General features: G+C 39.9%; 2 protein-coding genes across 3 annotated transcripts; one reads left to right on the top strand and one right to left on the bottom strand.

Annotated features, from left to right (window-relative positions):
- Positions 1–94: 94 nt before the first annotated feature.
- Positions 95–9,104, bottom strand: septin5b (septin 5b). Of its 2 annotated transcripts, none has more exons than XM_079552098.1 (11): positions 8,817–9,104; positions 7,401–7,491; positions 6,122–6,208; positions 5,913–6,036; positions 4,122–4,256; positions 3,120–3,237; positions 2,169–2,270; positions 1,992–2,088; positions 1,406–1,541; positions 832–934; positions 95–663 (listed from the first exon to the last, which is right to left on the bottom strand). In XM_079552098.1, the coding sequence occupies exons 1-11, from the start codon at positions 8,868–8,870 to the stop codon at positions 601–603; spliced, it is 1,110 nt and encodes a 369-aa protein (XP_079408224.1). In that variant the 5' UTR covers positions 8,871–9,104; the 3' UTR covers positions 95–600. The 2 variants fall into 2 exon arrangements, with proteins under 2 accessions (XP_079408224.1, XP_079408225.1); XM_079552099.1 differs by lacking the exon at positions 8,817–9,104 and adding an exon at positions 8,669–8,798.
- Positions 9,105–12,678: 3,574 nt separating this feature from the next.
- Positions 12,679–13,323, top strand: LOC306959323 (claudin-4-like; the record flags this gene model as incomplete). The annotated part of the gene is made up of 1 exon (XM_079551411.1): positions 12,679–13,323. One exon carries the CDS (start codon positions 12,679–12,681, stop codon positions 13,321–13,323), a length of 645 nt encoding a protein of 214 aa, XP_079407537.1.
- Between the last annotated feature and the right edge of the window lie 524 nt (positions 13,324–13,847).

Below are 13,847 nucleotides of genomic sequence, written 5' to 3'. Positions count from 1 at the left end.
AAAAACAAAAAAATATTAAAATATGCAATTGAGTCTACCAGAGAAAGCTCCGTGGCAAACAGTTTCATTCAAACGACTGAACATTTTATTTGGAAATTGTTTATTGCAAATATGCTGCTAAATATTATACAAAACGTCCAACGGTTTATCATGCACTAAACCTAGTAAACAAATACACATATGAGTAAATTACAAAAAGGTTATTGTGTGGCTTTACCCTGATATAGCCTGGTGTCTATGCATGTTACATTATCCACTTAATGACAAGGAAGTGACATTACAAAGCCAAAATCTTTGGATTTCGTCAACATGTAATTATACATTTTCCAAGTACTGGTAGGTCAGAGTTTCAAACAGTGCATGTTCAAATGTAGTGCAAAAAAAACCCAACATGAAATTCCGATCACACAGGACAGATCTACAGTGGTCAAACAAAGTGCGACTATCTTCTCACTTAACCTACTCACTTAATGATTGCTTATTAAAAAAAACCCTTCCTACGGGTCTTGCATGCTGAAATTACACGTGTAGTAAATGTGTTTCAGGATTATTATGTATCGTCTTTATATAATATAAAGACGAGTCGATGTGGGCTGAAGATCACAGGTCCTGCTCGTGCATTTGCTGTTGCATCTTCTGAAGCATCTGCTGCATCCTCCTCAGCTGCAGAATCATTAAGACGACACAAGACAGAAGAGGAACAAGAGAGGATGGTGAGGCTTATATAAGGCTATATGTGGGTCATTCACAACAGCATCCATGTTACATAAAGCCCAGATCAATGCATTATTCACTGTGGATTATGAGAACTGTGTTATTGTTGAAGCCCACCTCTTCATCTTTCTTTTGGATGAGCTTCTCTGTCTCCACGTCGGGTGTGGACACTGGCAGGATAGGAATGGGGCTCTCCACTCTCTTGTCAGCATTCATTTTACTGTGGGAATCATAAACTGTGTTGACAGGTGGACATATGCACAAGCACTGAACTATACATATATTATATCAAGGCAATGCAAAAATAATAGCGCGATGCTGAAACGGCTGGGGGCTAATCTCAAGATATTTAACAAGGTTTGTGGTCAGAAGAAGCAGGAGCATATTGAACATGTTTTAGGTTAATGGGAGGAGACTGGAGCAGCCGGAGAAGACCCAGTCCGACCAGGGAGTCCGGGGATCAAACCTGATACCTTCCTGTCGTGAGGCAAGCATTTAGCAGTTTAAAAATGCCAGATCATATTAAAAGCCGGACAATTATAGAAGCATACTGAGACATACCGAAGATCTCACACAGCTGAAGCACTGAGATGTTACTTGACATATGACATGACACAGTTGGAAAGTAGCTATTTGGTTTGAAACACAGAATCTGAACTTAAAACACACTTGTTTGATTGCATCCTTTTACCTGGCCATGGTCTGTATGCACAGCGCTCTGTAGTTTTCATAGTGGCAGTCATTGGTGATGTCCTTCAAGTCGTGCATGTGAGTCCGTATTAGCATGGTCCTCAGCTTCACAAAGTCGCAGTGGGCGGGGTTCTCCACTGTCAACAGGAAACCAGTATCGCCATGGTAACAGGCATTGTGTCGATGTGTGAAAAGCTGTTTCCGATATAACACAGGGGCGTGTCCAGACATTTGGCACTGGGGGTTTTTCACTTAGTTGTGCTGGGGTGGCACCAGAGTCTCCCATGATTTTAAGGCTTAAGGCTCAATTTTAGCCAGTAGTAAATACATAATTTTCAGGATATGCAGATAATGTTACAGAGTCTTTGAGTAACAATTTGTGATTGTTTGATACTCAGCTAAAAAGATGTGGATTCTGTTGAAAATAATTTAAGTGGTGGTATATTACAAGTAAAATACTGCTCCTCAAGAAATTGCCGCAGTGCCCGAGTGTGGTGGCACCAGAGCCGGCCAATCAGCCTCCAGACAGTGCCAGCGCCACCCTAGGCCAACCCCGAGACACGCCCCTGACTTCACTTCTACCTTACCCTCCACAATCCCCCACGGATACAGCCTCCCTCTCACTCTCTGACCTCGGGCCTCCACCACTGTGTTGCTGCCAATCACTGCAAATGGAGTGCTCTCCTACAACGCAGCAGACCGAGAGCCTTTTAATGTAATATTCATAAAGGCATTGGGGTAAGCACATTTAGCAGAAGGCTCACCTTCAGTTCTCTGTCTTGTTGTTTGAAATCTTCGTCCTCATCAGAGTCGCAGTCTGGGAACTGGTAGATCTTTATCCCACACTTATCTATTTCCTCCCTTAACTGCAAATGCAATGTGGTCTTATTAATACAGATCACTGCCCTGCACAAACATCAAGATAGCAAAGAGCAAGTAAACACAATTCTAATCCAATATCCTTTTGCAACACTCTATATTGTTGCTGGATGAGTAAGCCAAAGCCAAAAACAACATTACAAACATTGTCGACTGCTGTCACCACTCAACTCAGATTTCTGCCTGGACCTTTAATCACATTAAATGTCTTGATGCCATTAGGAAATGGATATGTCTGCCTCTCATCCAATTCAAAGTAAAAAGTGTACAGATTATGCTGTTGTTTTACACTGCGATAACTATAATAAATGAATAATGTAAAGGAACAGGCCACCGTTTTTCCATAGTGAGATATGTTCTTACCTGAGCTTAGATGAGTTGATGCGTACCTGTCTGGTCTTTGTGCGTGCGCTCAGTCACACAAAAAGACCAAAGATGTTGTTAGCATTAAGCCTCTCCTCCTCTCCTCTATGGGGCCAAGCGGGGGTGAAGTTAGAAGCGACCAAGCTCTTCCACATCTTCCCTATTTAAATACGTGAGTAGTTACACGATCCAAGCATAGTATTTCGACGTCCTGAGGATATTACTGCAACAACATCTTTGGTCTTTTTGCGTGACTGAGCGCACACGTAAAACACAGACAGGTACGCATCAACTCGTCTAAGCTCAGGTCAGAACATATCTCATGGAAAAACAGAGGCCTATTCCTTTAATACACACTAGACAGAAGAATGTTAAATAAGTAAGTGTATGTTCATCGTCGCCCATGGATAAATCACTCAGTTCATCCGTGTTTTTTGTTGCTGTGTTTTGCAGCACAATGATTCTGGTTTTACCCGCTCTTTAAACTTCTTAATCTCGCACGGAGTCAAACAGTCAGCCTTAGCGATGAGAGGGACCACATTGACCTTATCTTGTAGTATCTTCATGAACTCTATGTCAACTGGACGAAGCCTGCACAGGAGAAGATAGAGATGTCACTATCCGATACAGTAAAGAATGATGTTTGTGTTGACAGATGTTATAAAAATCTCAGAGCCAGGGCAATGGCCAATAACATTTTACCTAATGAAAAGATTTATATCATCCCAGTGTAACGTGCCGAAACACTTATGCATCTTTACTGTAAAGTTTCTCAGTGGTTGTTCTTGTTACACTGCAACATATACAACACCTGGAATCTTCCACAGTGTGGCTTTAATCTATATTTAATACAAAAAGTAAATATCAAGCATTGGCTTAAATGACTTGAATTGAGGAAATGTATCTTGTGAGTGGTTTTCACTCATTTCGACTTTTTTCCTGATCTGACCTAGTTTACTTTGATTGTTTGATGATATTTCAAACTAGTTCTAAGATTATGTAATAATGTATTAATGGGATAAGACCAATTCTCTGACCCCATCGGCAAAGACAATTAAAATAAAGACTACAGCAATGTATTGGAACGAGTCAAAAACAGTCTAATAATCTAGGTCAAATGCCCGATTGAATAATAACAAGTCAAAACAACTCAAATTTGCATTATTATGCTCAAATTGAGGCATTTAAACTAATCTAGTTAATTCCTTTTTCCAGTGTGTGCAGACAGATAAGACGCTGAAATCTGACCCTTCCTGTGGATTGTATTTCCCTTGATACTGACCATAAACCAGGTCCAAACATCTACTTTACCTTACATGAAAAGACAAAGACATGTACACAATACTGTGAGTAGTTTTTCACCACATGGGACTGCGGATGGAAATTAGCCTTGAGCTAAATCCGGCATATTTACAGCACTAGTTCATTAATATGCACTGTCCCATTCAAATTAATAAATGAATGAAATGAGTTACCCGTGCCCAAACGGAGGAATGAAGTAGAGACAGCAATGCACTCTGTTGTCCTGGATGTTCTTCCTGTTGAGACCGCTCTCATCTCTGAAGTATTGCTCAAACTGCTGGTTGATGTAGTCTGTAACTGGCCGCCAACTGGGAAACACATTGGATGTTTTATTTATTCACATCGGAAATTGGGTCGACTCTATCCAGCCAGATTTGTCAAAAGAGCTCATAAATGACTAAGCTGCCACCTTGCATGACAGGATTTTCAGCTTCATTTTGTGCAGACACAGTGGGATGACATGAGCACAGTTGGTACAGATGTTTACCTGCTCTTTTAAAATACATGCGACCACCATTGTACACAATCAAAATGTGCAGGTTGCTTGTATCAATGTGTTAGAGTAGTTGGTTGTCAAAGAGGCTGCAGAGTAGAATAAAAATGTGATCTTTGGCTACAGATAAAACATTTCAAACTCTGAGAGTGACTGAGGAAAGGATGAATAAAATACTCCTTGCGTAGCGCTTAAAGGACCTGTACAATTTTTAGCCATGGTTCAAACTCTTTGCTAACATCCTAATTCTTTAAAGGGTTAAAGTTTTTAGCACATTTCAGGTATGGGACTGGAGCCGTACGTTAAGAAACGGCTTCCACAAAAAGATTTAGTACCAAAAAATGTTTTAAGATACTTGGTGGGATATGAGACAGCACTGAGGACAGAACCTTGGCTGTCCAAGTGGATTTACTCAAAGAAATAGTCTCTATGTCTTTGAGAAATTTAGAAACATCATAATTCTGTTTAATTGTTCTGGCAATATAATTGATAATGATGTAGCAGTTAAGTACATTAAGTATACCGTATTTTTCGTACTATAAGTCGCTCCGGAGTGTAAGTCACTCCGGAGTATAAGTTGCTCCGGAGTTTAAGTTGCTCCGGAGATTAAGTCGCTCCGGAGTATAAGTCGCTCCGGAGTATAAGTCGCTCCGGAGTATAAGTCGCGCCAGCCTTGGCAACTACCTGGGCGTAGCTGCACCGTTGACAAGTCTCTCCTCACAGCACATTGTTCAAGCACGCATTTGCGGACTCGTTCCTCGAGCTGTGCCCGCGATTAGCTATTTTTGTTTTCTTCATTGCAGTAAGAGTAACCTCGGCTTTTCGCCAGTCCCTCACAAGTTTTTTTTTAATTTTCAGTGGTACAGTAAGTAATTAAGTGCTTTATTTGTCATTGTACAATCGTACAGGAGCAGCAGATACTGGTACACAAGGCTAGAGCGCCCTCTAGCGGCTGTCAGTGTGAAAATACCAAACGTGAAATTATATATTTTGATATATAAGTCGCACCTCAGTATAAGTCGTCCCCCCAGCCAAACTATGACAAAAAGTGCGACTTATAGTCTGGTAAATAAGGTATACTGTATCTGCCTATACCTGCATTCATGAAAGCATGCTGTTAAACCTGCTTTACCATTTTTACTAACCTTGAACGGATAAAGAAATAAGTATTCAACCGGTTAATGGACTAACATGATTGTAAATAATAAATACAATATTGGGTAAGAAAGTCAACTTTACTTCCACGTTTGCAATTGACTTTGTGGTATCTAATTGAATTAGATAAGATGCAGTTGTCTGGATTTGCATTATACTGTCAGTAAGAGGTCGATTTGAACTTCACTCTACTACAGAAAAAAAACGAGGTACAGGGCCTTTAAAGTGCTGCAAACAATTAGACAAAATGAATCAAATCTTTGCACAGTTGACAGGCACACATGGCCGTGTGAACTTATTGTTAAAACGGTCTTACCATTCACTGTTGTTGACGGCATCTCCAAACCCCGGCGTGTCCACTATCGTCAGTTTGAGCTTCACTCCCTTCTCCTCAATGTCCACTGTGTGCTTGGTGATCTCCACCGTCTGACTGATTCGCTCTTTATATACACATTATATGAAAGCGGCTTCATAGCCTGAAATCACACATACTACATAATACATAATAGTGAAAGAGACACTCACCCTCTGCATTGAGAAGTTTGCGGTCTTTATGCAGATCTGTCAGGAACAAGCTGTTTACTAGGGTGGATTTACCCAACCCAGACTCGCCTAGAACAAAACCGTGAACAGCATTGCCTTATTATGCAGTAGTAGATTAAGCAGTAAACATATGGAATTGTAACTTGACTTATGAATATTTCCATTGGTAATATCTAATTCCAAAACCAATACTATAATGAAAGAGCACAACATGGGAATTCATAGAGCTATTGTAATATTGTAATCTCAAGTTTACTCAAATAACAGTAAAAACAGAAAAAAGACTAAAATTGGCATAATTTTGTGTCGAGCCTTTAAAGCCACACTGTGTAGCTTTTTACCCTATAAAAAATACTGAAATACAAGCATTTATTTTACGTCAGATATTTTCATAATTGAAAAACACCTCGTAAATGTACAAACAAACAACAAACAAGTGCCTTTGCTGTGAGCGGCTCAGCTCTCCTAAAACATGGCTGTAATTTTTCCGTGAGTGGGTATGTCTCCAGCTCGTTTCCATGGAAATGTGACTAAAGTCAGCAGAATTTGAGATTTAAACAGGTTTGGTTCTCATGCTAATCAATTCTTTGATTATCCACTGCATTTTCTGTGTTGAGCTGGTCAGTAGGAGCATATTTTGTACTGATGGCAAAGTTCAAAAAGTTACGCAGTGTACCTTTAAGTGCATGACACATTACACACAATTTTTGCTAAAACATAGTCAGCACGATTGTATTTAAGATTTTGCTAAAGATTCTTTAGTTTATAGTTTCACTTCCTTATTGAACATCGGCAGGAAGTGACATAGAAGAACGTAAACAATTTTAAACTGTTGCCGTGCCGACCATGTTAAGTCAATGGGAAATGAATGAGTCAAACTGCTATGGAATGTTACCTTCTTCTATGTCACTTCCTGTCAGCAACTGAAAAATGTTAATAAAATATTTTTTCTGCCCAACATTTCTTCATTAAAATGGCTGCTTCACTGACATAAAATGATAATTATGCAACTGATGTTATCCTTCTAAATAAGTTATATTTTCAAAAAACATTAAAACCTGTCATATACTTTAAGTCAGATACAACCTCACAAAGTATCTGCTTTTGGAACTGCCATAACAAAACAATTTGACCAGATTTAGAGCCGACTAGGATTAAATGGTTGATTTCTGTTCTTCGATCCTGAGTAAATTAACATGCAAAGGTAGATGAAGACACCATTAGCACTGCAGGCCACACACAAACAATAAGTTGTTCTTACCTGCTACCATGAGCGTAAAATCAAATCCTTTCTTGACTGACTTCCTGTGCAACTGATTGGGCAGCGTAGCAAAACCAACATACTCCTTTTCCTAAAAAGACACACATTCAGTGCAGCCAGTTAACAATTGTTAAATAGGTAACTTTTACACTGCCTTAAGTCTTAACGTTCAGAAGTCTAAGAGAGTGCCTTGAGACTTTTCCAAGAATTCGTTCAGTAGTTTCAATTATGCATTCAATTCCACAAACTCACCGAGGACAGATGTGCAACAAAATCATTTATCTTAAGAAGTGGTGTGGCTGAAAAGCTCTTATGCATTGGTGCAGCATGGGGTATGATATTAAATTGCATTTGGTGACGTCTTGGCTCATTGATATCACTTTTATGTTTGACGATTTGTCTTTGGAAGCTTTGAAAAGTTACACCCACGCACAATTCACAAATATAGACCAATCCAGACTGTTGCCGCAGCTCAACTCGCTGGTCTGACTCAGCCTCAGTGCTGCTGTCCAACTTGACATGGCGGAAAATGTATAAATGAGAAGCAAAACTCAAGGAAAATATCTATGGCTATTGAAATACAGTCACAGGTTTGCACTAGTAGTAAGAACTGAAACTATACTCATATTAATTTGGGTTTTTAGCATACTCTTTAGTGACTTCCATTTTGCACATTCTGTATCACAAATCCTGACACACTCATCACATCCTGACCGGTTTTTGAATCTACTATAGTGTACCACATTTCCACATTTCCATCCCTTAAGTTTTCTTACCTGAAAACAGCATCGATTTGTGATGACACAGGAAAAGTCGATACTAAACAATATATTATTACCAAGCACTATTTTAAATGTGTTTTGTTCTTTGTGCTAATGAAGTATGGACTTATTTGGTCCATGATTAACGGGTTCAACTGACTGGAAGCTGAACTCTCTCCATCCCTCCCTATGCTGGCCCCTTATTATTACATGCATATGTATCTGATATTGCTCTGTTAACTGTTGTCTTATTGAATCTATGGATTGAGAGGAACAACATTTGGATTCTCTTCATTTACATGTAGTGGAATTTCCTATACAACTGATTGAGCTGAATTTAATTTAAAGGCAACACATAATTTAAGTGGCCTAGCTTACATATAACTCATTGTTAAGTCTCATTGCTGCTGTAGCTGATGCGACCAATAAAACTGAGTATAAATGGCTAACTTTTAAATAAATAGCTATCGGCCAATGCTAATCAATGAAAGCGAGAATATAGCCTACCTCAGGGTCTTCCGGGCCGTAAAGTCACATTCCAGGGGAAACCAGCGGTTCACCAAAGGAGGACACGAGCCAGGTCCAAGCATCACACACAGAAGCACAACGAGCGTTTATAAACTGCACATCGGGGATGATGTGATGCACATGAGACTGGATTACCTGCTCGGGGGGCACGGCTTCTGTACCTGCTGCTGCCGCTCGTCATATTGGAGATTGAATGTAACAAACGCGTCCGAACCACTGAAGGGACGGTTCGGGAGGAGACGCGGCTGAGATGTCCGCTGCGCACAGCGAGCGGCCTGTGCTGCAAAGGATGCACACGTGCGAAAATAATCTCTCCTCACTTAACAGTTAGCATCCCCTGTAGCGTTTCTGGACCAAAGCTTCTCAGGCCAAGTGGAGCGGACTGTGATTTTAATTCTTCTTTTTTTTTCTCAATTGCGAACAAAAGAAAGGCAGTTCAGTGATGATGCCTCATGGGGGCAGTGTTACTCCATTGTATTTACAAGGTGACCCACATAATATAGTCTTCACTGAAGTGCCCTGAATGTCTAATTTCGCACATACAATTATTGTGTCTTGTGTGTGAGTTTCTTGATGAGTGTATTTTGCCAATGGGGGAGCCCCCGATTACAAAGGCTATTAGTATTTTCATACTTAAAGGCCCAGATGGCTACCTGTCCTGACAAAGGAAAATGTTAATTTTAAATGACTTAAAGTGATAGTCTGGAAGTCTAAATGTATTATAAATTTTATGAAATGTGCAAAATTGATCACCTGGTCTTGCATTTTGATGTTAAGTAAGTAATACTATATATATGTTATTTTTTTTTGTAGAAAGTCCAACCTTCCCGGATCTCAACTAATCAGAGTCTAGTCTCCTCCCTTGTTGACCAATGAGACGAGCTTTTCCTATGAACCAGCCTGTCAGGTTCAATCAGAAGAGGTGGGGGAAGAGCTTGATAGTTTACTTTTGAAAATTCTGTTCCTGCTCTCCTCACTTTACAAACAAAGAAGGGCTTTCTGGTTAAAGAGGGGTAGAATTTGATTGTTTACTTTCAAATTTCACACCATCTTTCCTCACTTTGCAAACTTACAGACCATCCCTTTAATTATTTGTGCTCCAAACTAATCCCTAACATTCTTAGTTCAAGTTCATTTATAGGCCAACTGCACTTTTCATACCGAAAGGACAGCTTATATGTCCTTGTATTACAAATTCTTCACAGGAATGAGTTTAAAAACATGTGTCACAGAGAGCTATAGTGAGCCTGAAAGGTGCTTTATACAAAGGAATTTGAATCACCAATGACCCACCTTATTCAAAATAAAGAAATGAAAGAATAAAAGAAGACTGCAGTTTGGAGTCTACCTTTTCAATAAGCCCAAAGCAAACAGGAAGTCAGTCAGTGCAACCTGTCAATCTTGATCACCTCGACTGGGTCGTCTGGATATGAGTGAAAGATGTAGAAAGACACAAAGCTCACAATGACCCCAGGAAGGTCACTGTGGATGTGTTTGTTAGCACTGGCCTGAATAAGTTAGCCCTTTGTGTCTGTGTCCCCAATAGACTAGTTAGAAACGTTACTTATATACCTATTTTGAAAAATGGTGTGGTTTCAGTTGTGAATGAGTGAAAGTGAATGAGTGAGTGAGCGAGCGTATACTGTGTGTAGGCTACATGATATGGATTTTTTTTATGGAAGTTGAATTGGACAGAAGGTCTCACTTTCCTTCTATGGGAGAGGCACATATGAGGTTGACATTCTTTTACTTTGTGGGTCATAGTGAAGCCTGAAGCTGAGATAAGATAAGATGAGATAAGATGAGATAAGATCAGATCAGATCAGATCAGATCAGATCAGATCAGATCAGATCAGATCAGATTGGATCAGATAGTACTTTATTGATCTCACAATGGAGAAATTCACTTGTTACATTCAGCTCTCAAGAAACACTCAAGGTGTTTAGAATAGACAGGAAATGTGCAAACAATTCAATAGTAAAGAGAGGCATCTTATATACAATGAATAAAGAAGCTTTAAAGGGCACAAAAGTATAAATAATAAAAAAGTCAAATTAAAACAGACTATAAATTGGCAGTGCAGGGTTTACAGTGATAGTGCAGGTGGTGACGCAGATACAGAGATTATTGCACGTAGAAAGTACAGGCCTGTTATACATTTCATGAAATCTCAGAGTCGAGAGAGTTACGTTTTTGCAGCTCGTTTGTTCCTGTTTTGTCTTTTGTTGCGTTTTTGGTGCTTTTGGTGCTTTTTAGATGTTTTTTGACGATTTTGTCACTTTTTTCGCCACATTTTTGTTGCTATTTGACAAAGAAGCTTTGACATTTGGATAAACTGGAGAAAATGTGCTTGGTTCAACTTTCTACCCCACTACATTTCTACACAAAATTGTACCTTTGGATCCGTGGACGTCCTTATTAGAATCATTGACTCATCATTGGCTCACATCATTGGACTTATCGTATGTGTCACGGCGGGTCAGGCCTAACTTTTCCCGTCACTACTTTGTGTTTACGGAATTACGCTCAAAGTCTGTGTTTGTCAATCCTGGCTCCAACTACGTGGTAATTAGTAAGGTTTAAAAAAAGGGCAAAGTTGGCTGCATTTTCTTCAAAATCAGAATCAATTTTGGATTCAGGATAGTGTTCATATAATACAGAATAATAGTAATTTTAATAAGTATAATTTCAAGTTGAATTGGGCCTGTCTTGAACAGAAGGTCTCACCAGCTGTTCCAACCTTCAATGACAGATAAAGGTTTATTTCTATATGAGGTGGACATTCGTTTACTCACAGTGAGACCTTAAGCTGAGAAAGTACTGACATGTTTTACATTTCCTGAATCCTCAGGGTCTTGAGAGTTACCCAGCATCAAACATGTGTGTCTGTGATGTTCTTGGAAGTCTCAGCGTTAGTAAAACTGTACTGGCGAAAATGTTGAACAAATGTCCTCAGGAAGGAGGACAGGTAGGACCGTGAGCTATGGTTACCACTAAACATGACATTACTGCATTTTTACACTTGACCCAGCAGCTTTAAGTGGTTAGCATGGCACCTTTACTTTCCATCACACGCTAACTAATTGTTTAGCTAATTGTTTTAGGGTTTCTGGTAGGTTTTATTTCTATGGGTTTTCTGGATGGAATGTATGCGTGACCATGGAGATGGTTCAATCTGCAGGATTCCCACTATAACAGTGTTGGGGAGAATACTTTGAAATTGTATTTACTGTAGTTACTGAATACTGAATACTTGCCTTAAAATGTATTTTGTAACGTATTCTGTTACTTTGTCTAATCAGAGTACTGTATTCTGAATACTTTGAATGCTTTTAGAATACTTTTACTTTGATTGTCATTATATTTATATATAAATATGGCGTATAATTACAAAAATGAAGACTATGATCGTCGGAACACCTGTTATAAACTCAGTTACCATTAATGGTGAACTCTTTAACTCTGGTGGCAAAAGCAGGAGCAGCAGATCCAGCATCATGTGACACATGTGCAGTGTTTGCGTGAACTGTGGCATAAGGCGTTTTAATCTTGATTTCCTTTTTAGGAGGAAAAACAGGACAATATTAATGTTGTGCAAAATGGAGCTAAAATGATTGATACTGGGATGTATTCCCTTGATATTTGGAAAGCAACTGTATTCTAAATACTCTCAAATGAAAGAATACAGCTACTCAAAATTAAAAATACGTATTCTAAATACATGTATTTCGTTACTGTTCAGTTACTCCCCAACACTGACTGTCATATCAGTCTGACTCTTGCCAAGTAAACAGTAGCCTGACCTTGTGTTCAGTCGAACAATGTCTGAGCCAAATACTCACCCCCACAGTTAGCCTTTTCGGATTGGCTGATCATAGCAGACTGGACGAAAGTTTTAGAGCGACTTGATGCAAAAGCCTCAGTAAAGGGTGGTCTCTAGAATAAAAAAGGTTTAGACCTCGTTGATTTGAGTTGACCTGTAGCAACCATGCTTGCAGCGTGCCTGGAGTTTGTGGGTTTGGCTCTGAGTGTGGTCGGCTCTCTGCTCGTCATGATCTCCTGTGGGCTCCCGATGTGGAAGGTCACCGCTTTCACAGAAGCCAACATTGTGGTGGCTCAAACCATTTGGGACGGTCTTTGGATGTCATGTGTGGTCCAGAGCACGGGTCAGATGTATTGTAAAGTCCACGACTTTCCGGCCCTGACCCAGGACCTTCAGACAGCGCGCGCTCTGACCGTGATCTCCGCCGTGCTCGGGGTGGTCGGGCTCACCGTCACCGTCACTGGGGCGAAGTGCACGAACTGCTTACGGGACGAAACGGTGAAAGCCAGGGTGGTGAGTGCCGGCGGGACCATCTACATCCTCAGCGGGCTGTTCGCGCTCGTTCCTCTCTGCTGGATGGCCAACAACATCATAGTGGACTTCCACGACCCACAGCTGCCCCCAGCCAAGAAGATGAAAATTGGAGCGTCCATCTACATCGGCTGGGCGGCCACAGCTCTGCTTCTACTCGGCGGGACGATTTTGTGTTGCTCTTTCTCACAGGTCGTTAGAGGCACATATTCCGTCAAATACACACACACCAAACCCGTCTCGATCAATGGAGACTTTGACAAAAAACACTGCACATAGTCTCATATGTTTTAATTTATGGCTGCATTGTATTTTTCATCACGTGTTGCTAAATTAACACTGTTGTTGAGACCGGGGCTATTTGTCACACTTTTTTTGCTCTACCGTGTGCTGCTCATCAACAGAAAATAGTCAGACCTGCATTAAATGAGAGCTTGGACCATTGACTTGAAGAAGACCTCTGTCTCTTTTTTCTATCATATTGCAATAAATAGTTACTAACCGTCAAACACAACAAAATCAACTGTGACAATGTGTCCCTTGTGCTGGGCAAGTTGTCACAAGGTTGGTTGTCACTATTGTTTTTTGTTTTATGTTAATTTGAAAATAAAAAACCTGCTTTTTTAGATAAAAGGACAAAATGTGTTTTAAAACAGTCACAATGCAGATGTGTTCATAACACTCATTTGAACTGTTGATTTTTTTGTGCAAAATTTTACACCTCTATGTTTAAATTCACTAAAATGACCCAAACATACGGCCTCTATAACAGCTAATGTTAAAATAAAATGATCAGAAAAATA

This window comes from Gobius niger (genome assembly GCF_951799975.1).
Source record: "Gobius niger genome assembly, chromosome: 2".
Lineage (NCBI taxonomy): Eukaryota > Metazoa > Chordata > Actinopteri > Gobiiformes > Gobiidae > Gobius > Gobius niger.
The sequence above is the reverse complement of the archived record's forward strand: the minus strand, read 5'-3'. Positions and strand labels throughout refer to the sequence as shown.

What these genes read in the sequence shown, in the direction of transcription:
- septin5b (XM_079552098.1), bottom strand. Translation starts at nt 8,870, where the DNA reads ATGACGAGCGGCAGCAGCAGGTACAGAAGCCGTGCCCCCCGAGCAGGT. An exon ending in TCCGTGGGGGATTGTGGAGG is followed by an intron (nt 1,542 to 1,991) that starts GTAAGGTAGAAG and finishes TCCTGTTGACAG; the next exon opens with TGGAGAACCCCGCCCACTGC. An exon ending in TCCAAAAGAAAGATGAAGAG is followed by an intron (nt 664 to 831) that starts GTGGGCTTCAAC and finishes ATGATTCTGCAG; the next exon opens with CTGAGGAGGATGCAGCAGAT.